Source organism: Felis catus, chromosome B4 (genome assembly GCF_018350175.1).
Source record: "Felis catus isolate Fca126 chromosome B4, F.catus_Fca126_mat1.0, whole genome shotgun sequence".
NCBI classification, from domain to species: domain Eukaryota; kingdom Metazoa; phylum Chordata; class Mammalia; order Carnivora; family Felidae; genus Felis; species Felis catus.
The window spans coordinates 128,029,761-128,057,252 of record NC_058374.1 but is presented as its reverse complement, the minus strand read 5'-3'; the positions used below and the strand labels follow the sequence as shown (position 1 = coordinate 128,057,252).

The 27,492-nt window shown below is 44.3% G+C and overlaps 1 protein-coding gene across 6 annotated transcripts in view; it reads left to right on the top strand.

The window, feature by feature from the left end:
* The window catches only part of LARGE1 (LARGE xylosyl- and glucuronyltransferase 1), a 544,237-nt gene that overhangs the window by 457,569 nt on the left and 59,176 nt on the right, over window positions 1-27,492 (top strand). For 4 of the 6 annotated variants that reach the window (XM_045062296.1, XM_045062294.1, XM_045062295.1 and 1 more), the window contains 2 exons: window positions 4,158-4,282; window positions 5,970-6,095. In XM_045062296.1, the coding sequence (XP_044918231.1) occupies window positions 4,158-4,282; window positions 5,970-6,095 (251 nt within the window). The remainder of the gene's footprint in view (window positions 1-4,157; window positions 4,283-5,969; window positions 6,096-27,492) is intronic. The other 2 variants (XM_023257418.2, XM_006933997.4) reach the window with 1 other exon arrangement.

Below are 27,492 nucleotides of genomic sequence, written 5' to 3'. Positions count from 1 at the left end.
AGGCTGACAACCCCCCCCCCCCGCCCCCGCCGCCCTCCCCAGACTCTCTTAATGAACAGTGCACGTTCTCAGTGTTCACAGCCCTGGCCTTGAATCATGATGCTTAATGTGTCTTCCACAGATGGGCATGACCAAGACTAAATGCTCTCCATCCAGTAAATATGTGTTGAATTAATATTTTGAATAAAACCCAAGAAATTGGGAAAAGTAGGGAAGAAAAACATGTACAGGTCTGTTTCAGTTGTTTGCACAAAATAGGTGCTCAATAAATAACCACCGAATGAGTGAATAAAGGAAGAGATGCAAAAGCCATTAAAAAAAATTTTTTTTAATCTTTATTTTTGAGGGAGTGAGAGAGAGACAGAGTGAAAGCAGAGGAGGAACAGAGAGAGAGGGAGACAAAGAATCCGAAGCAGGCTCCAGGCTCCCAGCTGTCAGCACACAGCCCAACGTGGGGCTCAAACCCACTAACTGTGAGATCATGATCTGAAGACACTTAACTGACTGAGCCACCCAGGCACCCCTGGTTTTTCTTTTGAGAGAGAGAGACACAGAGAGACAGAGTGTGAGCAGGGGAGGGGCAGAGAGAGAGGGAGACAGAATCCGAAGCAGGCTCCAGGCTCCCAGCTGTCAGCACAGAGCCCGATGTGGGGCTTGAACCCATGAACCGTGAGATCATGACCTGAGCCGAAGTCAGACGCTCAACCGACTGAGCCACCCAGGCACCCCGCAAAAGCCGTTTTAAATGTAGCATCTGTGGGATGCTGCCATGGCCCAAACACGAGAGAGGAGAAAGAGTAGTTCGAGATGTTTCGGGGCACGTGGCACCATCAACACAGTGATCCTTGCACAGTTTTGGAGGCTGGACCCCAGCTCACCTCTCAGCCATGTGCCCCACAAATTGAGATTAGGATGCTTACTGCAGCATCGTTTGTAACAGGAGAAACAAAGGAAGCAGCCAGAATGTTGTTCAGTCGGGCAATGCATAAATAACTTGTGGTATATTTTTACAATGAGTGAAGTGATTGCCATGAATAGACTAGATATTGCAATCTTAACATGGTTAAGTCTTAAAGATGTAATGTTGGGTGAAAAGGTAAATAAGAATTGAGAAATGAAATACTCTAAAGGCATCATAGATTGTTAATTAATATATGCACAGAGAATAAAACTATAAAAATATGCATGGAAATGAAACCCAACCACCTCAGGATAGTGGTTACCCTTGGGAGACAGAGAGAGAGAACCAGAGTGGGATGAAGGAGCTTTTGATTTATCTGTAATGTTTTATTATTCACAGCAAATGTGGCAATATATTAGCATTTATTAAATTGGGGTGGTGGGTATTTGTCATATTAGTTTCTAGACTTTTCTGGTGGTTTGAAATAGTTCATGCTTTTAAAAATTTTTTTTTCAACGTTTTTTATTTATTTTTGGGACAGAGAGAGACAGAGCATGAACGGGGGAGGGGCAGGGAGAGAGGGAGACACAGAATCGGAAACAGGCTCCAGGCTCCGAGCCATCGGCCCAGAGCCTGACGCGGGGCTCGAACTCACGGACCGCGAGATCGTGACCTGGCTGAAGTCGGACGCTTAACCGACTGCGCCACCCAGGCGCCCCTAGTTCATGCTTTTAAAAATCAACATGACAACACCCAGTGCTCACCGCAACAGGAGCACTGGGTGTTGTATGGAAACCAATTTGACGCTGAATTTCAAGGAAAAAAAAAAATCATCACATAAAAAAAAAAAGGCTAGGTAACTGGGAGACTATCCCCACATTTCTGCATTTAGTCTTCTGGTCTAGACATTTGCCTCTCTTCAACTAGTCTGGGAAACAGGGTGGAATCACATTGGCCACAGAGGACTTGCCAAGTCTTAATACCCATTAAAAAGCATTAGGTCTCAGTTCAGTCCCCCGAGACTGATAGATCTCCCATTGACATTTCTAGAGGCTTCAAAATGTGCATTAATATCCTCCATCTTGTTTGTAGCCTCCACTCCCTTCCCATTTTTTCTGTATATTAGAGCACCTATCCAACCTAATTAGGACTAGTTTCTACAGTAAGATGAAATTGTTTTACGTGTTAGGGATCTATTTTCCTGAATCTATCACGATATTCTCTTGGCTTGTAACTCTGTAAATTTTTTCTTTTCTTTCTCCACAAGAAGCAAATAATATGCTTATGGTGAATTTTACTATTTCTGAAATTGCTTCTGTGAACAGTTTCAGCGCCTGCACTGACTGGCGAGGGTCAGCTGTGTGCCCGGTCTTCCCAATGGGGTGTTCAGTGAGATTACTTTGGTAGTTTGAAATCAGCCACGATAGGAGAATTTACACCATAGGAACCAGCAGATGCCACAAATCACATTTTCAGGGTTCCCCCCCACCCCCCGCCGGGAGCTTGTGGCTAAACATTTACCAGTGTACCACAAATGGATATAACAGCTTTCTGAGTTGCACAGGGCAAGTAGCATTTTTCTCATTTTACACATATAGAAACCAGAGGTCACCAAAGGGAAAAAGTCTTGGCCCGAGTCCCTGGGCTCGGGTGCTGAGGCTTCGGTTTTTGTGGTGTAGATGAGGGAACACTAGCCTTGGAGCCAGGCAGATCTGAGTTTGAAGCTGGTGTAGCTTCTCTGGTACTGTGAATTGTTCCAGCGTTTGACTTAGTTTCTCAGTTTCCCCACCGAAGAAATAAGGGTGACAATATCTAACCTGCAGTGATCTTGGGAGCAAAAAGGGAAAAGATACGTGCAAAAACTGAGCAAACCATAAAAGATGTGCAAAGGATGTAATTTGACCCTTTGGCTTAACGAGTTCAGATCTGTGTATTACCCCATTATTACCGCTACCATATATATATTTTTTTTTTTCTTATTTCATCTTTACCTGACCAAACACCTTTGACTAAATGGTGAATTTACTTTTTTTCTCCAAATATGTGCCACTGGAATAGGTTTATTAAAAAAAAAACTCCCAGAATTGACATTTACATGTGATTTGGGGAATCAGATTCTCTCCAAAACTCTTAGAAACGTATGTACTAGGTATCAACTCAGATCATTTGTCAACTGCCTGGAGTTTTCTCCGCTGAGCTTTCTGCTGAGCTCAGCATCCTGCGGAGGATTGATTTGGGAGCCCATGGGTGCTACAGTTCCATCCACCAAATTAACTGCAGTGGCCTGCAGGGAAATTCTCTTGGTTCCTCGTGTTCTGTGCTCTGTGCATTCTCTATATGCTCTGACTGACCTGGAAGTAGACAGCTGCTTCTGAGTCATTCAGCAAAGCCAGAATGTGCTTTTCTTTTTAGGCTTTTACTAGTTAATTTTTACCTGAGTAATAAATTGAGTTGTTTTAACATTAAAAAAAATAATAACAACAGCAGGGTATGCAATGGCAGTTTGTCTCTCTACACGACCCCCCATTGGCCCAGGTCCCTCCCCATAAAAACTAACAAAAGAAAGATGGAGTGCATCTTAGAGACCAAGCATCAGCACCACCTTCACTGTAGTTTACATCTGTGTTCGTTGTGGGGACCAGAGAAGACTTTGGCAATCAGAACACTGAAGCAAGCTCCCATGGCTTGTCAATAAATGCAAAGCAAATCAGCCAGTCTCACCTAGAAAAAAGTCACAGAGGAGCCGCTTTGTGCGTGTAAAGATAAACAGCATATCGTGTACAGACGCCTTCCATCAGCTACACCTAGGGAGGTTGTCCTGTCTCTGGGGCAAAAACACAGGGAAGAACCAAATGCTTCTCGGGAGTGTAGTACGTATCAGGTGCAATACGAGGCTCTTTTCAAGATTAGCGTGGCAGAATCTCCGTAGCACAAATGTAGCGCTTTAACCTGCTTTAAGTGTGCAGTTCAGAAGCATTGAGCACATCGACGTCGTGGCACTGTCTCCACCTCCCCTCTCCAGAAAGCGCGAGGCTCTTCGGCCCATCTCACTTAGTGTCGGCCACAGCCTTCGATGCTATTGTCATGTTTTCCAGCAATGAGGATGTTCAGAGAGGCTGTTTGAAGTCTCATCCTGAGTCACTGGCAGAGCCTGGGATTGAACCCAGGTATGTTCGTCTCTAAGACGTGGACAGGTGTGTCTGGCTGTCTGGCTGACTGTCGTTTTTTCCTTCTTCCACCCTATGCTGTTGCCTAGGGGTGATCCTGCTGCTTCTGGACAAACTACGGAAGATGAAATGGGAGCAGATGTGGCGGCTGACCGCAGAGAGGGAGCTGATGGGCATGCTGTCCACGTCCTTAGCGGACCAGGTGAGTGGCCAGGTGAGAAGGTGCAGTTGTTCCTGGACGCCCTGTGCGGTTTCTCCAGGAAGCTTCAAAGTAGAGGGGTCTGAATGGTGTCTCCACCTGTCGTGTGACCCATTCATCGCTTCCTTCAGCAGACCTTCACTGCACGCTGCGTGAGCCAAGGATGACGTTCAGAGACAGGATTGCAGAGGTAAATGAAGGACGTCGTCCTTGGCCTCAGAGAGCTTCTAGCTTATTAAAGGAGACTGATGAGGAGGCATTCGGAGGAGCTTGCTGTCTTCATCTTGGTGTGGGGTGCATAGAACACCACAGCACATTTCCCAGACAAGGTTACATTTGCTTTTCCGGCACATAGGGTCTAACTTTAAAAGCAATGCCTTTCACTTAGATCCCGTGCTATGACCCTATCCTCAAGGGAAATGCATTTAAATGGAAGAGACAAACTACCTGTCTTGAATAACCAGCTTCTAATCCAGGCGATCTGAAAAAGTCTGTGAACTCCACCAAACCATTGATGTGAATGCATAAAAATCCCATTCCTCATTTTTGCTAGCAAATGCAGGTGCCCAAGCCTTTGACCTTGGCTCTGCCAGGCTCACGCATTTAGATTTTGAGTTCCCTGTGGTGTAGATGACTGTGTTGAAACGGGGAGAAGACTTGTCTGGGTTCTCTGCGTTTTACCCTTTACTGTTCATCCAAAAAGCAAGTGCAGTCCCATGTTTTTGCCCGATGTTCAACTGAGTCACTGAATTTTTGTAAAGTTTTCTAATACAGAGGAAACAAGAAACTCTGTAGGGTGACTTTACTATTTTTTTTTTTTTTTTAGCATTGTTATTATTCAGTATTTCCCAAGCAGCCAGAAACTAATTTCCTTTTTCAAACATGAGATCTGGTATAATGAATGAGTTAAAAATTACCCAGGTAGCTGTTTTAAACCTGAGGGGAAAATTGTCCTCCATCATCATATTTTAAGTCAGGTCACAATGACTCCAGCATGTCCCCAAAAGCTAGCAGTTGCATATCTGTGTCCAATGAGGGTAGTTTATCCAGTCATCTCCTTCTGCGAAGGCACATAATTCACCCCCCGGCACCAGCTGTCAGCAGCTAGTTAATAAGTGTGGTCTGGTGCGACGAGAGCTTGGAGAAAAGCCCAAAAGAAGGAAAACTCCCTAGAAAAGTCGGAGTTGGATTTGGAGGTGGGGAGAGCGTCCTCGGGCACCATGGCCTGCAGGAGTCCAAGGCGCATCCATCATCGAGTCCCCGCCAAAAGCCCCAGGAAGAACTGATGAAACAAGATCTATAATTTGTCTCAGCCCCTGAAAGAGCAGAGCAGTTGTCATCATGCAGTTTCCTCTCCAGGAGGCCCAGGATGGATGACACAGGGCTCCTGGATGAGGTGGGAAGAGGGGTGGAAAAGTGACTTCATTTCATCTGTGCTGGCTCCGGTATGAAAGACCAGCCGTGTCTGCTCCCACGTCCCCTTGCCGGATGGCGCCTCCTGAGGCCAGCAGAACCCGTGAGCTTCAAGCACGCGTGGGGCGCTCCCCCGTCCGTTCCAAGGGGAATGCCTCACAGCGCAAGCCAGCCTGTGCTCAGAGCAGGAGCCTAAAGAGAGGCCTTTGCACAGGAGGTGCTGTGCCCGTGAGCTGGCCTCCTAAGTGAAACGCTCCTGACCATTCTATCTCTGGCTTTTATCTCCCAGGATATTTTCAACGCTGTCATCAAACAGAACCCCTTCCTCGTGTATCAGCTCCCCTGCTTCTGGAATGTGCAGCTGTCGGACCACACCCGCTCTGAGCAGTGCTACAGGGACGTGTCTGATCTAAAGGTAGAGGAAGGACAGGTTGCAGTGGATGCAGGGCCCATGGCCGGAGGTGGAGGGAGGTGTCCTGCGGTGGTGGCCGGTGGATGGAAGCCAGATGGGGAGGGCTCTTCGGGGGATGGATGTCCCTGAGCTTTGTGTGCTTGTGGTGAGAGAGATAAGGACACAGAAGAGCAGAGAGAATGTGCTTTTCTCCTTTGTTTTCTTTTTTTCTCTTGTTTGGGCTTTCTAGAAAGCGTAAGAACCATCTTGCGTGGTATTCTTCTTGCCACCTGCTGCTGGCTGTTTTGGTTCCTGTCCGTTCCCCAAATCCAGTCATTTAATTGCAACAGAAACATTTATTGAAGGACTACTCTGTGCCAGGTGCCATAGATATGGATGGGAATAACTTACTTCCTCCTCTCAAGTCAGTCGTGGCTAGGGGAGAGACACATGTGAGGAAATGAATGTAAAAACGCCTGCCAGGTGCTGTGGTGGGGTGGGGTAGGGGTGGGAACGCCAGCACAAATGTCTCATTCTACCTCAGGCAGCAGTGACAGTGACAGAAAAGCCTTCAATGTTGGTCTCTAGGTACTGGACATAGTGGTAGGGCCGGGACATAGAAAGAGTAATGCAGAGGCTGCTTTTAGGTGACCAGCCCGAACAATGGAAACCTGAGTGAGGTACAAGGACCCGCAGTGACCCCACACCCCCCTGACCAAATAGAAACAGGCCCATCAGGTGACTCACCTCAAGATAGCCCCAAGTCCTAGCTGACCAATGAGTTACTAACATCTGGACGCCGTTACCAAAAAAGGAAAATTCCATATTCCCCATACCTCCTCATCCTCCTCCTTTAACTACAGCCCCCCCACCACTGCTTTGCATCAGATGGTCTCTGCTTTCCTGTCCTGCCCACCGCTCCCTTGTGGTGTATTCAGTAAACTTCTGTGTCCTGTTCTGCCTTCGGTGAATTCTTTTCACCACCCTGCAGCCAGCTTCCACCTGATTGGGTTGTCCCACATTTGGTGCCCGCCCCCCATCCAATTGGGAGACTCCTCATTTGGTGGCCTGTATGGAGAGCCCTTGTGCATCCCCCCACACAATGAAGAAAACAGGATGTATGAGTTATCTGCTGCCATAGTCTAATAGTGGCTTAGATCAATAACCATTTATTTAGTTGAGGAGTTTGCAGGTTGGCAGGATGGTTGTCTGATTTTCATTGGCCTAACCAAGTGTCTGTGGTCAGCCTCAGATCCGATGGCTGGTGGCTGGGATGACCTGGTCCTCCTCCAGTGTCTGCCATGTCCCATGAGCAGGCCAGGCTGGTTTGTCATAGCAAAGCAGAGGTGGGAGAGGAAGTCTTAGTGCTTGCAAGGAAAGCTTGAGCCCTTGCTGCTGATATCCTGTCGGCCAGACTACCCATAGGGCTGAGCCCAGTTAAAGGGTGTGTCAGAATATCCTACCTGCAGAGGGAGGAGTGAGGAACTGACCTCATCTGATAAGTGACAGAACAAGGACTTGAACCCAGGCCTGCCTGACAGCAGGTGTGTTTGCTTCTCTGGCTGTATCAAACAGGAAGCAGACACCTATAACCATCAACAGTTCATGTCACTTAAAATGTGTAGCCATTGCCCACGTGACACTGCAGTAACAAAAGTTTCAAATTTTTACTTTTTTTTTTTACATGTATTTATTTTTGAGAGAGAGAGAGAGAGAGAGAGAGAGAGAGAGAGAGAGAGAGAGAGAGTGCTAGCAGGGGAGGGGCAGAAAGAGAGGGAGATACAGAACCTGAAGCAGGCTCCAGGCTCTGAACTGTCAGCTCAGAACCCGACATGGGGCTCAGACTCCCAAACCATGAGACCATGAGACCAAAGACATCAGTCTTTTCCAAGTAGGTATGTGTTGTATCTCATTTATTGTCCTCAGGCACATAGAATTTTGTACACTTCTGTTGCTGAGCCATTGCTGTTAGTTTAGTTGTTTTCAATTTTCACAAAGATAAACTGTGTTGTAATGAACAGTCTAAAGTTAGTGAAAGTACACAGTCAAGAAGAAAGAACTTCTTTTTGTTTTTTCACATTGCAAAATCTTAGAAAGTGTTTAAAACAGAAGTGCCTCCATCGTTGAATCTTTCAACCAACTTTTATGCAGTTTCACTATGTCATGTGTTTCTTAGACATAAAGAAAATATATGAAATACTCAGGAATATTTCTAAGACTGTCAAGAACTAGAAGTTTAAAAGAGAAAGCAAATAAAACCAGCCCTGTAGAGAACACCAAAAAATACTGGATAAGTAATTTTTTTTAATGATTTGAAAGCATAGTAGATCAGTCCATAAAGTAAATGAAGTAAGGAGAGACCAGACACATGATAAAATATGGATCCAGAAGGATAAGCAAAAAGCAGCTGGATCTGACATTTGCTGGGTATCTGCTGACCATTGGTAGCTGGAGCCCTGGCTTAAATGTAGGTAACTATATAATTTAAACAAAGGAATGCTATTATTAGTTACACTGGGACATTAGGCCTAAATCAAAGTCAGGCAAACCTATGTACAACCATTCTATTGGAAGGCTGTGCGTTGGAATTTGGGTCTCAACCCCAAGAAAGACAATTAAAAGATCCTTTCTGAAGTCAAGATCCAGGAAAAGTGATATCCTCAATGGATAACACGTTTAAAAATATCCATAGAAGAAGATGATAGGGATTGTTACATGTTTTATCCTAGGCTTTAGGTAAAATAAGAGAAATGTTTCCCATGGGAATCTCTCATTTCAAGCCTGTGCTCATATTAATTGATGGACTAAAATTATATGTGTGGGGCAGAAATAGAAAAAAATGAAAATGTGCCACATGCCTGGCAGAAATAAACAGAAATATGATCTAGAAGAATGCTCTCAAAAACAAGAAAGACTTCAAAGAATTCTTTAGGTGACATTTCAAGAAAAATGAGTTCTCATTCAGTAATCATTAAACATATAGGGAAATCAGCCACCAGGAGAAAGGGCAGAGACTATAGAACTAATCTCAAAAACTTCAGGTAGTAGACTCATCAGATATAAAACAGAAGAATTGTCATTATGTGTAAGTAATAAAAGAGAATTAATAGGATGGAAGAACAAGAGATTTTTGAAGGCAAACAGACCTATTTGGATCAAATAGTACTTTTGGAAGTGAAAAATATAATTACTGAGATTTCAAATTGAAGGAATGTGTTAAGCAGTAAATTAAACCCAGGTAAAGAGAGAATTAGTGAACTAGAAGAGAGAACTGAAGAAATCATCCAAAACCGAGCACACAGGGAAAAAGAAAAACTGAGAGAGAAATTAAGATATCCGGATATGTCTAATTAGAATGTTAGAAGGAGATAATAGAGAAAATTGGAAGTGAGGCATCTTTATAGTGAATGGGAATTTTCCAGAACTGTTAAAAGTAGCCACAGATGCAAGCAGTTTAGATTAAGAGAAAGCTATACTTAGACCTACAGTAGTAAAATTGCAGCACCCTACTGTGACTTTTTTAGAATAACCAAGAGAGAAAAAAACAGATTCTCTACGAAGACATTTCATGGGTGGGAATGAGAGTTTTTATCAGCAGCAGTGCAAGCCAAAGAGTGGAAGTAATACCTTCAGGGTGCGGGGTGACAATAACAATATGTATACTTAGCAAAACAGTCCTTCAGGCATGAGAAAAGAGTATTCAGATGAGCGAAAGCAAAGAGAATTTTCCGCAAACATACCTCTGTGAAGAAACTTCTAAAGGATTTACTTCGGGAATAAGGCGTGTGATTCCAAATCCAAGAAGAATGCTGAACAAATTAGAAACATGTAGGGATTTCATTCAATAATTTCTAAATAGTAGTTGTAGGAGTAGTAATAATAATACCATGTAACTGTGGTCTTAAAAAGGTTATACCTAAAATATCAGACAATGACATCACATAAGTCAGGAGGGAAGCAATGAGAATTCAGGTATTCTGGAATCAGAGTTTTGTTGAGAAAGGGAATGAGATAGTAATTTTAGCCGCTAAGTAGCTGTACGTGTTAACCATTCAAGCTGAAGCCCTGAAAAGAATGGGGAAGAAAAGTGCATAACTTACAAGCCTGTGATGGGTAGGATGGTAAATGGAACTGGAAAAAACAAAACCAACCAAAATATCTCCATCGTTAAAAAAAAAAGTGACAGCATAGAAAAAGTGGGGGGAAATAGAGAGCAAGAAATCAGATAATAGAAAGAGGTGCAAATATATCAGTAAGCAAATAATTGCAACCTAAGTTTGAGAATGAAAAGACCAATTGTCAGACTGAACAGGAAATAGAGTGCAACATATGCTGTTTATAAAAGACACACCTAACGTATAACAACTTGAACAGTTGACGATGCAGAAAGAATGCCAAGATAACTGTGTTGATGTCAGACAGAGCATCGGTAGGTGTAGAGATGATCACAATTTAAAAATTAAAGTTCACCAAGAAGATACAGGAACTCCAGACTTGTATACATTTCATACAGTGGCATATATATACATGAAATGAACAAAATCCTACATATGTATAATTTACCAAAACTGACCTAAGGAAAAAATATCAATTCTGGATTACCTTCTAGCCATTAAACCCTCTTACAAAGTACACAGCATCCCTAGATGGTAAATAGAGATTAAGTTATACCAATTTTTGTAATCAAAAATTCCCATTTTAAGTAAATTTCCAGAGAATAGAAAAAAAGGAACACTTTTAACCCATTTAAAAGACCACAGTATCCTCGATACCAAAATCAGACGAGGAGAGCACAAGAAAAGAAGACTGTAGGCCTGTAGCACTCATGAATATTGAGATGAAAAAACCTTAAGCAAAATATTAGCAAATCGAATTCAGCCATGTAGAAAATAGATAATACATCATGGCCAACTTGGCTTTATTCCAGGAAAGACAAGAATGATTTAACATTGAAAAATCCACAAGTATCATTCAGCATGTTAATAGATTAAAGGAGAAACACCACATAATCATGTAAATAGATGCAAGAAAGTTATTCGATAAGATTGAATATTCATTTATGAGAAACACTCTCATAAATAGTATCCATTGAAAACCTACAGCAAAGTTTTGCTGAGCGTTTGCTTAGGGATGTGCTAATTAATAAAAAAAAAAAAAAAAGAACAGAGAGCCCACACAAATGGGAATGTGATCTATAAAGAGATGGCTTGCTGGCCATTGGAGAAAGCATGTAATCGTCCACAAATGGTGTTGAGGCACCTTGATTATCCAAGTGGAAAAGAGAAAATTGGTCCCTATATCACACCATGCACAAAATTAATTCTAAGGGATTAGAGTCTTAAAACTAAACCAAATTGAACTTTAATTTAAAAAAAATTTAGGTAACTGGCCTATGACCTCAGAGTTGGGAAGAATGTATTCAACAAGACAGCAAAAGCATATGTCACAAATGAAAAGATCCGTGAATTCAACCACATTGAAATTAATAATTCCCATCAAGGTAGCGTCGAAAGGAGAAAAGAAAAAGACATTTCAACACAACTGACAATGGACTAGTAAACTAAACACACAAGTAACTCTTACTAATTAATAAGAAAAATATGTAAAAGATATAAACAGTCATTTCACCAATTGTGAAGAAAATGGCCAATAAACACTTGAAAAGATGTACAGCTTCTTTATTAAATCCTGGAAGTGAAAATTAAGACCACATATAATTTCACCCCCACCAAATTAGAAGAGTGGTATTGTCAAGTCTCAGCTGATCTGTAGGAAGTGTCCAATCCAGTTGACAGAAGTGTCAATGGATACAACAAAATTGGAAAAACACTTTGGCACTTGACCAGGCAAGTCTCCTTGATAGGAGACTTCTAAACTCTCAAGTCCTATTTTCATATAGGATAAAAATAAAAGCATAAATAAAATAAAAACATAAAAACACACAAAAAGAATAAAAACATAAAAATTCTACAAAAACCAGTGCAACTAAAAACCTTGGCAGCCCTTAAAAAGGAAGGAAGTTCAGACACGTGCCATAATGTGGATGAACTTTGAAAAAATGCTAAGTGAAATAAACCAGACAAAAAAGGAAAACTATTGATGATCTCATTTATATGAGATACTTGCAGTAGTCAAATTCACAGAGAACAGAAGCAGAACAGAATGATTACCAGGGGCTGGGTTGAAGGGAAAACATGGAATTAATGAGTACAGATTTCCATAGGAGATATTGAAAGAATCCTCAAAATGGATGGTGGTGAGAGTTGCATAGCAATGTGAATACACTTCGTGGCATTGAACTATACCCTTGAAAATGGTTAAATTGGTAAATATCATGTACATTTTATCACAATAAAAAGAATTCAGGGGTGGGGAGGACTGTGGCAGGTGTCTTGTATAATTAATTGATTGTTTTTAGCAGGATTAGTATGAGTTTCATTAAAAAAAAAAAAACGGACAGGTATTCATAAGCCAGTATATTCGACGGGTTATCAGAGATTCTAAATTGGCAGCCTCAAAAGGGACAAGGAAAGGCACCATAAAATAGAGGAGATCTCCTCGGTGAACCTTCAACTTAGACATTTCATAAATGCCAACAAAGCTAGCTAGGCGTCCAAGTGAAAGTGTGTCACATCTGTCCCACACAGTCATACCAATGCATTTGTGCATTTACTGAGTGGTTACTATATGCCAGACACTGTCACAGGCGCTGTGATGCTATGGGAAACAAAACAGACAAAGCCATTGGTCACATAGAGACAGACAGACAGATAATATATCACAGCCAACTTGGCTTTATTCCAGGAAAGACCAGAATGATTTAACATTAGATGTTGATGTAGCAGGTGGTGACACCACTTTGACATTGCTTAGTGGTTGCTTAATTATTGTCACTTTGAAACTATCAAAATAATTTGTGAACCAACTCTTTTTGGCAGCCTATTCTATGTACAAGTAGAGGCCTTTGTATCAAATAGCAAAATCAGGAAGACAGAGTCAAATCAGATTAATTTCTATCTTTTTAGATAAACCCTAAAAAAAAAAATCTGAAAGTCATTTTACCCACTAATACCTTTTCCACCCAAATCTTACACAGAACCCTAAAATACAGCCAGTCCGGAAAAGTGGGGAGAGGGTTAAGGGATGAAGGAGAAGGTTCTCCTTCCAGATAGAAACTGGCAGCCCAAGTTTCACCCTTTGGGTGATATCGGGGCCTGTACATTGCCATGGAGCCCGAGGGCCTGGTTTAATGACACAGTGTGTCTATAGGTCCCTCCAGGCCAACCTGGGCCTCAGATTCCAGGTAAAGATGCATCTTTGTCATTTTCTTTCTTGTTCTCATTCTGTCTCCTTCTTCCATCCTTTCTTTCATCCATCATGTTCAACAGGAATGAAGGACCTCCTGTTTGCTGGGTACCATGTTCCCCCCCCACCCCCCGGGGAGTATACAGAGGTGCCCTGAATGCTGTTCTCCCTCAGCTCACACTCCAAAGGGTAGCCAACCTGAGAAGCCCACCTGTGGGTCACCCAGGGCACCTGTGCTGGGTCAGCTGATTGAAAATGTCGGTTCAGGCAAGAATCCTAAAAATAGGTTAACCTTGATTAGCTTGTCTTTTCAACCAAGGCCAGGTTTTTTCATCTGCTGATTGTGCTGTATTATCCTGCATAGACATCTCTCATTACCCATCTTCTGTGGTTCTCCGATTCCTTTCCTTGAAGGGCGAGCAAGAACTTAAGGACTCTTACAAAGCAGGTGAAGGACAGTCCTAGATTTGTATGGTCTAGGGACTTTTTTTTTTTTTAATCAAGTTGTCCCAAAGCTTTGGCTTGCCTTTCATGGAAATAGCAACTCTTTTTGCATTCTCCTAATTCAGAGAATATTTGAATACATACATTTCCACTTACATTATAAATAAAAGTGGCATCAAAACACATTTGGCAACACACAGCTCACTGTTGGTAAGCATAAAGCTCACTCTGTAGGAGCAGACGTACTCCCACATCCTACCAGACAGGAGCTTACCAGCCTTGGGCATCTATCCTGCCCTGGGTGTCAGTAGAGAAATTTATGCTAAGAAGAGATTGGTTAAGGACACAACTAAGGGAAAAGTGGTTTCACTGACAAAGGGGAAGAAGCATATGGGCTTTTGGAGCCAAGCAATCCCTTACACTCTAATGCCTGTTCGACCTCTTACCAGCTGAAGGACTTGTATAAACCACGTACATTCTCCCCATGTCAGTTATGTTCTTGTAAAATAGAGGCCATGATTTTTGGCCCTGTTATCAACCAGGCCCCTTGAGTACTCCGTAGAAATGCACTTGACTTTTTACTTCAGTCTTTGTGTTTCAAAGACCTTCATTTTTATCTTTCAGTCCTAAAGCTTGATGACTCAACCTTCCCTGGCTGAATCTTAAATAAAAAGAGAAGGACCCAACGGAGCATCTTGTTGTCTTTTCACCCAGAGCACAAGCTCTTAGGAGATGAGCAAAAGGGCTGTGCATTGGCTGGGAGAAGGTAGATTGGGAGGGTAGCTATGACACTGTGTTCTAGTCTTTGAGTCTTCAGTAGGCGTTTAGAGAAGGAAGTCCTGGCCACAAACAGTGGGTGATGGTCAGGAGGTAGCAAGCAGGGCGTCTAGTCTATAAGAGTTACTGGAGCCCCAGGGCTGAGTAAGCCACAGCTCCTGTCTCTCAGGAGGGTCACAGTCTAGTGAGAAGCAATCATTAAGCAAACAGAAGATTCCAAGTACAGCCTGCTAAGTGCTGCAGTAGAAGGAAGTAAAGGGGGCCTGGGAGAACCGGAGGGGGCCCCTCTTGGGAGAAAATGTGATGCAGTCTGTGTCTTGAGGGATTCTATAGGACGTCCAAGCTCAGTCGTGATACCAAGTCTCTTCCTTCCTCGTCTTCTGCCCTCACGTCATTCCTCAGCCCCCAAACACCCTTGCCACTCCTCTCCCCAGTCCTTCTGTGTAACCACTTTTCCTCCCCTGAATATGACCCTGGAGAATGGGAAGGAGCAGTAACCCCCATGCAAGTTAGGAATAGTGAACTGGGGGCTGGTAGATACTTGCCTAGCAGGGACCACAGCAGTGCTCCAAAAACATCTGCCCGGAATGCACTGATCCTTTCTGGGATTGACAGGAAATGCCTCTCAGAGGAAGCAGGCTGTGGCCAGCACCTTAAAGGATGACCTGGAGTTTTCAGGTGGATGGGGTGGGGATGGTGTGCCAGGCAGGGATCACTCAATCTTTACAGAAGCATCACGGGCTGAATATTGGTCTGTTTTATACATCGGAAAATTAGGGATCATATGAATGAAGTCACTTAGTTGCTTGCCCAGAGTCACACAGCAAAATATGACAGAGCCGAGGTTTGAACTCACGTTGGCCTGACCCTAACTCTAGAGCTCTTTCCTCCGATACAGGGCTGAGTTCCCACCTTAATATAGTTTCCCAGGAAAGCATTTTACGTGAGATAATGCTTCTGTAGGATTATTCTATGTGAGCCCTCTTTGCATTCAATGGCTTTTTGAGGGCTGACCCCAGAACAGAGACTCTCAATATAACATTGCCTCCTTGAAAGAACATTTGGATTTTTTTTTTCAACGTTTATTTATTTTTGGGACAGAGAGAGACAGAGCATGAATGGGGGAGGGGCAGAGAGAGAGGGAGACACAGAATCGGAAACAGGCTCCAGGCTCTGAGCCATCAGCCCAGAGCCCGACGCAGGGCTCGAACTCACGGAGCGCGAGATCGTGACCTGGCTGAAGTCGGACGTTTAACCGACTGCGCCACCCAGGCACCCCAAAAGAACATTTGGATTTTAAGCAACAGAGTCAGAGACTGGATTTTTGACTGCCATCCATTCATACATTGGGAGCTGAGTACACTTAAAAGAAAAATCCTAAAGAAGAGAAAAACCAAGAGAAAACGTGCCATCCATATGGAGAAACGATGCATGTGCCTAGAGGCAATCTGTACCATTTGCATAAAAGGAGTAGCACATAACCCAAGTTTTAAAACATTTTATAATACTTAGAGAGGTGTCAGTTTTCACATCTTTTGAGGAAGATGAGGGGCCACCGTGCATTAGCATACTGAGCGTGCCGTAGCAGAGCAGACTACAGTGAAAAATGAGGCCGGGGAAGCCAGAGCGAGGGTAATAAGAATGATGAACGGTAAGGTTGATTTTGGAAGATTAGGATGGATCAGGAAGAAAAAACAGTTGCTGTGGGGGAGAAGATCTAAAATCTACAATTACCACCTCCCAGCCAGACCTCTCTTTACTCCAAGCCAGGGCCTGTTCAGTTTCATCGCATGACTCTAGTCCAAGGGGCTATGTATAAAGCAGTTGGTACCGAGCTGGGAGACACATAGTAAGCCTCGTTTCCTTCTTACCAATAATTAATAATTAGTAATGTTCCCACTCTCTCTTAGAGTCGTTTTCAGTCAGCTAGTGGGCATGTAAACAAGGGATCTTCTTCCTCGTCTGTCCCAATGCCCTCATTTCACGGACCAGAAATAGGGACCTGAGGAGGGAAAGGGCTGTCCCCCGAGATTAAGCCCTGGTTTGTGGCACTTGGTCTTGGGCCCTACTAGTGTGCTGGAGAATGGCATACCCAGTGTCGGAGACTTTGGAGAATTTAAGTTTTTGGTCTTTTGTCTTCCTTCAACACTCACCCATTCTTTGCCCATGAGGTGATTTTCAGAACTTAACTCCTTTGGGTGTTAGTGATTTAAGTTATCCATCATTGGCTTTTGTTATACGTAGCTGATGAAGTTGAGATGCAATTATTCCTGGAAACATCAACAACATTCCTAGGAGCAAGGTGTTGCCTCTGGAGGGTCTGCCCTATGTAGCGCTGTTTGGGGTATGTATCCAAACAAGTCTAAGAATTGTTAATGGGATTGCTTTAAACAGGGGGGAGCTGGGGAGGGCTGCAGAGGGGGAGTTCTGTGTACTGTGTATACAAAATAGCACATTATGAAGTCCTGCAGTAAGGAATCCTGATGGGATTGGTGGACCCTCAGCATTTCTGCGTCAACACACAGAACAGATCCCTTTGATCATAGAATATCTTGTGGGACTGGTTCCTTAAAAGCCCACTGTAAGAAAACACTTCCCTAAATAGTCTGGGCTCTCGAATGAAAAAGATTTTGAGAGAGGGAATTACCAATTAAGCAATATTGGGTGGTTGTGGATATCAAACCACTGAAATTTCTAAGTATGTTGAAATGAGAGTTTTGATAGGTAGCACAGCGTTTTTTTTTTTTAACCTCAAAATCCCCATAACAGTGGCAACAATTTCAAACATTTACTTTCTAAAAGCCCTATCTATATCACATGTTCTTTCTAAAAGTAGTTACTTCTCCATTCATTACCTTGACATTGAAGGGTCAGATTAAAAGTATATTTTTTTTTTCAAAAGTACGAGATAGCATACGAAAGATAACCGGGTTTTTTTTTTTTTTTCATGAAAACATGCATAAATCACCTTTATGTATGCCTTCTAAAGGGCTTTGCTATGAACTCTGTATTTTACAAAAGACATCCATTGTCGTTCCTGGTATCATTCCCAAGTATTGTAAAAATTCTATGATATTTTCAGTCTTGCCTTTATAAAAGTAACCAAATCAGTGACATTCAGTGTGCAGCTGGCTTCAAGGGCTTTGTTGCAAACTTTACTTCACTAATGCGGTGAAAGAATTCAGTATCACTTTGTAACCTTACTTGGAATCTGGTTATTCCAATTAAAGCAACTGTACCTTTCATACATGCACTTTCCATAAAAGCACTGTCATCATGAAAGCAGGAAGTTGCTGTTCAGATTATAACTTGTCTTTCTTTCAGTGCTCACTGGAAGGTTGGTCTTTGGGTATTTCGTTATTGAAACAGAATCTTGCAAATAGCCTAAGCTGACACACACCGGGATCCTCTATGCGTTGATTTAACTCGGTAGCAAATCTCCCATGTAATTTGTTCTCCTACGTGTATCTTCAGGCCTTCAGCATTTGTTTTCGTGACTCTTCTCACAGCAATTGCTGACAAAGGAATTTACTTCATTTGTTACTGTATTATCTTGTGTATTTTTTCAGCCATTTTTGCCTAGGCAGGAAAAACAACTGTTTCCCTTATTGGATTTTATTATCTTTCATTGTTACGTATAAATCCCCAAAGGGACTGCTAAACTCTTTTCATGGGGGTTAGTGGAATGTTACAAAGTTCTAGACTGACTTTCACAAGACTTTAAACATCATCAAAAAATTATGGAGGCTTGTCTTCATATTCTGGATGCTTTGTTTTTAAATGTCTTGCTAATCATGCCTCTTTGTACTAACATCAAATGGTATCTCGAGGCATTATGCACACTTGGGGTGAAGCTCTTCCTTAATGATAGTGGTTGTAAATCCATATTTGAATTAAAAAAAATTTTTTTTAGCTTCTTGTGAGATCTAATGAGGTAGACATTTCTGTACTTGGGAATGTAGCTAAGGAGGTGCTCATTTTGGAAACAGAAGCATCAGCTTGGCTGTTTTCTTGCTGGTCACCTGAACTTGTCTCACTGGTGTTCTCGATCAGTCGATGCTCTGTAGGACTGTGTTTTGTTTTAAATATTTTTTTTTATATTTGAGAGAGAGATAGAGTGTGTGTGTGTGTGTGTGTGTGTGTGTGTGTGTGTGTGAGGGAAGGGCAGAAAGAGAGGGAGAGAGAAAATCTCAAGCAGGCTCCTCACTGTTCGTGCAGAGCCCAATGTGGGGCTCCATCCCGCGAACCATGAGATTGTGACCTGAGCTGAAGTCGGACACTTAATCAACTGAGCTACCCAGGCACCCTCTCTTTTGTTTTTAATACACACTTTTGTTTGGAAGGATTTTTGAAAGAAAAGGTTGTAAAAGCAGTGCTGAGAGTCCTGTATCCCCAGCCATCTAGTGTCAGTTTCCCCTAATGTTAACATCTTACAGGATAATGGTGAACTGTCAAAACTGACAAACCCACGTTGGTAGATTGCTCCTCACTGAACTGCAGGCTTTCGGTACATTTTGCCAGTGTTTCCATTAGTGTTCTGTTTCCTTAGTCTCCTCTAGCCTCTGACACCATCTTAGTTTTCCCATGTTTTTCATGACCGACCTTGATAGTTTTGAGCTGGACTGGTCAGGTATTTTATAAAATATCCCTCAGACTTGGTTTGTCCAATGTATTTTTTCTCATGATGAGACTGAGATTTTGAGTGTTTGGAGAGAGTATCGTACAGGCTAAGGGTGCCCACCCCCACAAGGGCATCACATCATTTCAGGGAGGACCTGAGTTTCACACACGACTTCACTAAGGGCTCTCTCTGGACTTGGTTAGGAGAGCGTTTCCAGGTTTCTGTACCACACGGTGATTATTTTCCCCTTTCATGCGTCATTTTTCGGAAGTGAGTCCCTACACCCACCCCACACTGGAAATGGGGAGATTAAGTTCTACTTCCCAATAAGGGATTCGAATCTACATATTAGGGCTGTTCTGTAAGGAGATCTGCTTCTCTCCTCCATTTATATTTATTTATATCCATGTAGACGCATGGATATTTATTTTATACTTTGGGCTATCATGCAGGACTCCTTTTAAGCCATTTTTTCCATTTTGTGAAGGATATTTTAATTAAATATTGATATTATTAAATATTATTAAATGTACTAGCAATAGATATTAATGGTTGGTGGAACGCTTACGCGCACACATTTAAACTCCAATACGTCTCAAAATGTGACAGCTCCACATTCCGCCCTCTGCACTGACACCGCGAAATATGGGCGCTCACATGACATAGGAACTCATTCTCTCCCTTTCGCTGTCTCTCTCGGGCTGCCTGTGTTTCCACAGGGTAACTTTTAGCAGTCCCTCACCAATAAGTACGCAGAACTCAGTTCTTCAACAAATATGTGCTACATGTGTGCAGTAGACCAAGCACTGCCCTGAGCACTGGTTATATGGTAGTGAGTGAGACTGCATAGGCCCTGCTCTCCGTGAGCTTATGTGCCAGCACAGAATATAGATACCAAACAAGAAAACAGATGGTCAAATGGGGCATTCCAGGCAATCGAACTGGCTATGAAGAAATCAAAGCGAGTGATGTAACCATGACTGGCACTCATAATCCCAGCGTGGAGAAAGAGACCCTCTTTCTCTCAGTGCCTCAGCTAAATGACTCTGTTGATGCTTCTTAGGACACATGCCCACACCTGAACCCAACTCTTTGTTCTTAGGGATGGTCAGGAATGGCTCATTGGTCAGTGTGAGTCACATGCCCATGCTTCTGGCATATCGGGCATGACTGATAGTCCCACGAGAATCATCCGAAGAGGACCAGGTCTGGTTCTGCGATGGAATGATGTAGGGCACAGAGAAAAGCAATAGCCATCACGGAAGGTGTCTGCTGGGAACCAGGAAGCCAGCTGCCTTTCCTGGAGCAGAGATCCATGTGGTGCCCGCCCCTAAGGACATTAATTACCCCCTACGGGCAAAATCCCACTGGACTACAAACCCAGCTGCTCCTCAACCAACCTTGGGAGAATCCCTCCGCTAAAGATCCATGCTGTCCCTATAGGTGGGATCTGCTTCCCTCTATCCTCCCTGTCCCCAGATCAATAGACACACTCCCCAGGAGGACACTGTGAGAAGTCTGTGAAATGTGAGTTAAGTCCTTGTAATTAGTTAATTTCATAGAGAGGAAGAATATGGGGACAGTTATCATCCACAAGTCTTAAGTCAGATGTCTGCAGAGAAGCCACATTAAGACAACACTCACTGAGGGACTCTTCAGTTTGGATGGCTTTGCCATTTCCTGCTGTCAGTGGTCCATCAGGAATTCCCCACACATACCAAAACCCAGTTCAAACTGATTATTAACCCCATTTTATAGCAAAAAAGAACTGAAAACATTGAACACGATGAACATGAGAGAAGATGGCTAGACCTTCTCATGGATTCCTGACCCTGTCGTCCCTGAGCATTAGCAAGGGTATCCATTTTCCCATTGTTATTTTCCCCCTCCCTATCCTCTCCCTCCTCAGACAGGGAGAAATAATGTTACAGAGACAGAACAAGAGATGGAAGGATGTAGGACAGGGCCTCGGATTCATGCAGGAGCCTACGTGCCTACCTTTTCCAGATGAGGAGACTAAATAATCACTGAATTTGGTCTGTACTCTGCTCCTTTCGTGGGTAATGATGCACTTTTGTCTGGGAAGAATTTTTTTTTTCTTTCTGGGATTTGTAAGAACCAAGAAGCAACAAAGGACCTGCGTAAAAAGGAGACAAAGAGTCAACGGAGCCTTTGCGGCTTGAAATCTGAGTTTCAGACCCACTGTTTTTGTTTAATAGCTACTCCCGGTAATTGTCAGGAATGGGAACAGAGAAGGACGAGAGCTGGAAAAGAATCTTCGACAGTTGGTGGGGGCAATAAAAGAAGTGAGGTGGATTCCATTGTCAGTCGACAAACATTGGCCAAGCCTGTCACTGCACATGCAGAGGTGGACAAACACAGGCCTCGCATTCAGGGAGCCGGCAGTCAGGCGGTTAGAGACTGAGGGGATAGTGTCACTTTAAAGGACATCCCGTGGGAACAGAGTGTGTGTGTTCCACGCGAACTGAGCGCCAGTCTGCTCCAGACTCTGCAGTGGGCGCCTTGACACTTCTCGTCTCGTGGATCCTCTGAAGCAGGCATTCTTATTTCCTTGTATCGGATTGGAAAATCGAGGTTCATGCACATCAAGTTGTTTAGGGGACAGAGTCGAGAGGAAGCAGAGGTGAAATTTGCTTTGTTCCTCTGCCCATCAGCACTGCTCAGTGTCTGCTCAGTGTGTTAAACCTATTTGCCTTACTGAGTAGTCCCTCTTCAAGCCTCTCCGTGTGGTCCAGCCAGGACCGCAGCTTCTTCTCTGGGCTGTGTCGTCCGACCCATCCTACCCTTCTGCCTCAGCCTGCGACCACCTGTAGTCCCCAGCTTCCATTCTTGTTTCTCGTTCCCCCTTCCCACACAGAGAGTCCATTTTCATCAAGCCTTCCTAGTTCGTAAGGTGGCCATTTTGCGAAATCCAAACCCAGATTTCTTTTGTGACTTGAGGTGCACATGCGACGTACCTTCATGTGCATCGATCCATCGGTTCTGGGCTTGACCGTGAACCACAGGGTGGTTTCTGTGACAGCCCTTTTGTAGATGAGGGGCTGTCTCCATGGTATTAGGCAACTTAGCACAGGCCAGCCGCTGATGGCAGCCGGTGTGTGGGTGGGTCTGCTTCTCCCCTCTCTCCCGTGCAGCGTAATCCTGAGGATGACAGGGAAAAGGACTTGTGAGACTATCATCCCCTCCTGGAAATACCAAACAAGGGGGGAGCACAGAGGGAGCTTCAACTCCTTCAAGAGAACATGACAAGCTGTTTGGCCCTTAGACAAAGAAGAGGGGAATATATTTCTCCATCCTAAAGTCCACATTAATAGGGCTTTTATAAATGATTTGCTGTAGACAGAATGTGAAGATTATTGAGAATGTCATCATCATGATTTCCATTCTTGAAGCAAAGGGCAGCGATTGAATACTAAGTACCTGCCAGGCACTGTGGCACTCAGGAAGAATAATAAGTCATGCTCCCTGCCAGCCCAGAAATTCACATTCCATTGCTGCCAGGTGCAGGCATGTAAATAAATAACTACAAGAGTGTGCAATGAGTCCTCCATAGAGTTAAGTGCAAGAATTCTATGGAGCATTGAAGAAGGGCCCAGCAACAGCCCTAGGTGTTACATTAAGAATGCTTACAGGGGCGTCTGGGTGGCTCGGTCGGTTAAGCGTCCGACTTCGGCTCAAGTCATGATCTCACAGACCGTGAGTTTGAGCCCCGCATCGGGCTCTGGGCTGATGGCTCAGAGTCTGGAGGCTGCTTCCCGTTCTGTGTCTCCCTCTCTGTCTGCCCCTCCCCCGTTCATGCTCTGTCTCTCTCTGTCTCAAAAATAAACATAAAAAAAATTAATAAAAAAAAAAAAGAATGCTTACAGTGAGAATCAGAAAACCCAGTATGCAGGAGGCTTAAACTAAACCCCCTATATTGGGGGAGTTTAATTTCTTAGCTAAGAATACTGCAGTAGATACAGACATTGGTTTGTGGATAGCAGTGCGTTGAGCTCTTTCTCATAGTCACGGGATGGCTGTCATGGTTCCAGTCATCACATCTCTGTTTACTGCAGAAAGGTGAGTGGGGTGGGAGGAGAATGGCACTTTAACTGAACCTTATTATTAGGAAATCAAATATATGCTTCCCCGTGTATCTTTTTGGGCAATCCTGAATCATATGGCCCACCTTGGCCGCAAGGGGGTCTGGGAAATCAGAGAACAGGATCATCATGTTTAGCTTAGATCTTAAATGGATCATGATCCATTCACAGGAGCTGGCAGTTGCAACTACAGAGTCAGTGTTCTGTCAGGAATGAAGAATGGGTTGGAGAGACAGACCTACTGGGAGAGAACCTTCTGCCACAAGCGGTCAGGCAGAGATTTACAGAAGAGACATGCATTTGAACTCAGCCCTTCAGGACGAGCAGGTCTTCACGTGAAAGAGAAGAAGTAAGGACTTCTGGGGAGGGGGCTAGAGCATATGCAAAGGCACCAAGTCATGAAAGACAGGCTCAAGAAATACCAGGAAATTCTTTTAGCCTGGAGGTAAGAGCAGGAATTGTAAGTGGGAACCATTTTGCAATAGGCTTAACTACCAGGCCAAGGAGGGTAGGGGTTATTCTGTGAGTCATAGAAAATCAGGGGAGGTCTTGAGACACATACCCACTTGCCAGATACCCCTTATCCCCGTAAACTTGGAAGACATAAGGCCCATGGTCTTGCTCACCTGGCACTTGCATGCAGGCTCTGATGTCTTAGCATTTTGGTACCATGCGTTATTTTTATGAACCCTCTGGGTTCTGAGTGCTTCAGAAGCTGAATTTTTGAGCTCTTTCCATAGCCTTGTCCTTGTTTTGAGGTCTCGTTTCTACCTTTAAAATGCCTTTTCCTTGATGGGCGATAGAGTCTCCTGTTTCTCCTTTAAACAAGTTGACTTCTGCTGTCTTCCCAGGTGATGTTTAAGTTTCCCGGACAGTAATCAATTTCTGTCAATTTCTCTGGCTCACTCCAGGCTGACTCCAGGTCTGCACATACACTCAGCCTTTACAGACATTTCAGACCCAAGCAGATCACGCCCACGGGGCCCCTCGGTGCCTGGCAGCTTCTGCAGCCCACCTGGCCTGCAACCTGGATACCTCCTTCTCTGCTTCCTTCCAAGCTGGAGGTTCAGCCCCTGTATCCGAGAAGCCCTAAACCATCCTTCGGCCTCAGTATCCCAGGGATGGGTGAGGTCCCTGTGCTTGGAAGGGGAAACTAGGCTTCTTTTATGATCCTATAATTTTTCAGTAAAACTCACATTCATTGCTGTGAATGGAGTCATTTGATGATTATAGACATGAGAGAAATGAGAGAGGAATCCCTAATGTCTCTCTCCCTCAGGTTCAAATCCTGACTCTCCTGCTTCCTAGCCATGTAACTTAGGGCAATTCGCTGGATTTTCCGCACCTGTAAGATGGGATAAGGAGACGATCACTTGTAGTGTTGAATGCACGTGTTAAGTGAGCCATGACAGCAAAGTATTCAGAGCAGTGCCATGGCACGTTTGCAAGCCTCCCATATATGTTAGCTGCTGATACTGAGTATTCTTGCCACGCCAATGTGCCTCAGTAAGTGGAGTAAGTTATGATGGGTTTTTACCACAAGTCTTGGGAGACTCACACGCACTTACCAGCCCCTTGCAAAAATCTATTTTTGGGACACATTCTCCAGTGTCATTCCATCTCATGTGTGAAAATTTGTCACCAAATGTCATCTACACCGCCAGCTTGCTGCCCCCAAGCCAGCAATGATGGGTGATTCTGTCCCTCAAGGGACCAGGAAATGACATTTCTCAGTCGTCAGACAAGCGCTGATCAAAATTATCAGCTATACTAATCCTGAGTCAGATTTTCAGAGGCAGGCATATGGCTTAGTGGAAGGAACAGTGCCCCAGGAGACAGATCCTAGCACAAATTCTCCCTCTGCTGTGTGGCTCTGGACAAGTCACTTTCTCCCTCTGGGCCTTGGTTTCTTTACTATAGCTCAGGAACCATCAATAACCACCTGTCTTTAACATCTCTTTAAGAGTACACATCATACCTGTAATTTAAAATGGACAGCTATGTAATATCTGCCTCTCTCTCTCTCAGTTGTAAGTTCCAGAAAGAGAGTCATGATCTCTTGTGTTCATCTCTGCATTCACGGCCCCTCTCAGTGCCTGGCACACAGTCAGTGCTCATTTTTAATATATATTGAATAAATGAATGATGTGAGAGAAAGAAAAAGATTTGGGAGCACGACAGACCTGATTTTGCATTAGGATTGGTTACTTACTGAGTGACTCTGTGTTAGGCTCAGCCTCAGAATTATCATCTGCAAAGATGGGGATAATAGAAATAACTTTACCAGGTCGTTTTGAGGGTTGGATGTGAAAACGTCACACATGCACACACGTGCCAACCGTGGCCTAATGTCTAAGGTATGATGGATATTAGATAAACATAGCTATCATTTACTTCTCTGGAGCCTAGCACAGGGGAAGGGAGTATGCTGTGTCTAGCTGATTAAAAACTAAGGGGAAAAAGGTAAACCCGAATATACATTGTTTCTCCCTGTTGAAGAGGCTCAAGTTTTTTGAGTCAGATGCACATCCCTCAGCCTTCCTGCTGGCTTAGCACTTGGCAAGCACCAGGATCTTTGGGTGAGCTTCCCTGTCACAGGCCACCCAGGTGGCAAAGGGTTTCCCAGAATCCCCTTGGCCTGCCAGTGTCGCCACCGTCTTCTCCCTCTAACTTTGGCTAATTTTTATAGAACACCAGTCACCAGTATTTACCTGGATGCAATAGGCAGACCTAACTCACTCTGCAGACACAGAACAGAGTGAGGCATGATGGGTTAAGAGGTGGCCTGGAGTGGGTCGGGGGCATCTGGAGGCCTGGGTCCTCTTATAGCCTTGACTGAGTCCATACTCACCATGTGATCTTGGGCAAGCCACCTCCTCCATAAGCCTCACTGTCCTTGTCTGCAAAGCTCTCAGCCCACAGCGCCGTGTGTGATAGCAGTTAGGAAGCTGGGGTTCGGGTTTAGAGCTGGCTTCGTGTCTCAGCTCTGCCACTTACCCGCTGTGAGACACGGGCAAGTCAAGTACCATCTCCATAAAATGGACACTAGGACCCAAATGGGCTTATTTGGGGGATGTGATGACACAGTGTCTCCAAAGTGCCTGGCAGATTTGTGCACCGAGAGTGAAGATTTGTTTGTCTGGGGACACAGAGGCTAGCCCTGATTTTTACTTAGTGTAAGTTTCTCCCTGTTGAGAGAGTTCAGGTTTCCTGAGTCAGATGCATATCCATCAGCCTTCCTGCTGCCTCAGCACTTGGCACACACCAAAATGTCTTGCAGCAAAGACATGATCCCCATAGGGTGTGAGTGACACCAGCTCGTATGCAATTATTTTAATGCGTGGCCCAGGACCTTCTCCTGCCCGGGTTGTGTGTTCTCAGGGGAGAGCCTTCCCTCTCCTTCCCTCTTGCATCCTTCAGAAGGCACAGGAAGAGAACGCATTGTGCACACTCCTGCTTCCCTGAAATGCAAGTGCCACCAAGTGGCCTCATTCCAGGAAGGGTCTGCTGGCCGTTCTGCACTGTCCTGAATGCTAAATACTCTCTTCCTGACTTACTGCTCCAGTGGACTTCAGGCTGGCAGGAGGAGAAGGGAGGGCAGGATGCCAGTAGGCAGGCTGCTGCCACCGTCTTTGAGAAGAGAAGAGAACCCACATAAGGTGGGCCCACTCCAGCCTATAGGCACTGGGCCGGGTAGGCATCTGTTTAAACCTCTTAGCTACTCTATGGAGTCAGGGTTACTGATTCCCACCTTGCACACGAGGAAACTGAGGCCCCAAGAAACAAAATGAGCTGCCCTGGGACACACACAGCTAATGAGGAGCTTAGCTGAGATTCAAACCCAGGCTGGCCTGACATCCCGGGTTCTTGCTCTGCCATCACCCCATTCTGGTCATGGGAGGGCAGGGGGTGTGGTTTGCACCAGTCAGGTCTCCTGTTGTTCCCTTTGCCTTGAGAGAAGGACTTGGTCTTGCAGAGTATTTGCCCAGCCAGCCTCAAGGGCTGTGGCTGCCATACCTCCAGAGGACCCTGAGAGAGCGGGCAGGGGGAAGTAGGCCTTCCAGACCTCTCTAAATGGCAGCCTGTTGAGGCTCCTGCAGAAAGAATGTGGTTAAAGGAGGGAGCCAGGAAAAGACTGAGCTCTGACACCCCATTCCCTTCCTCTGTCTTA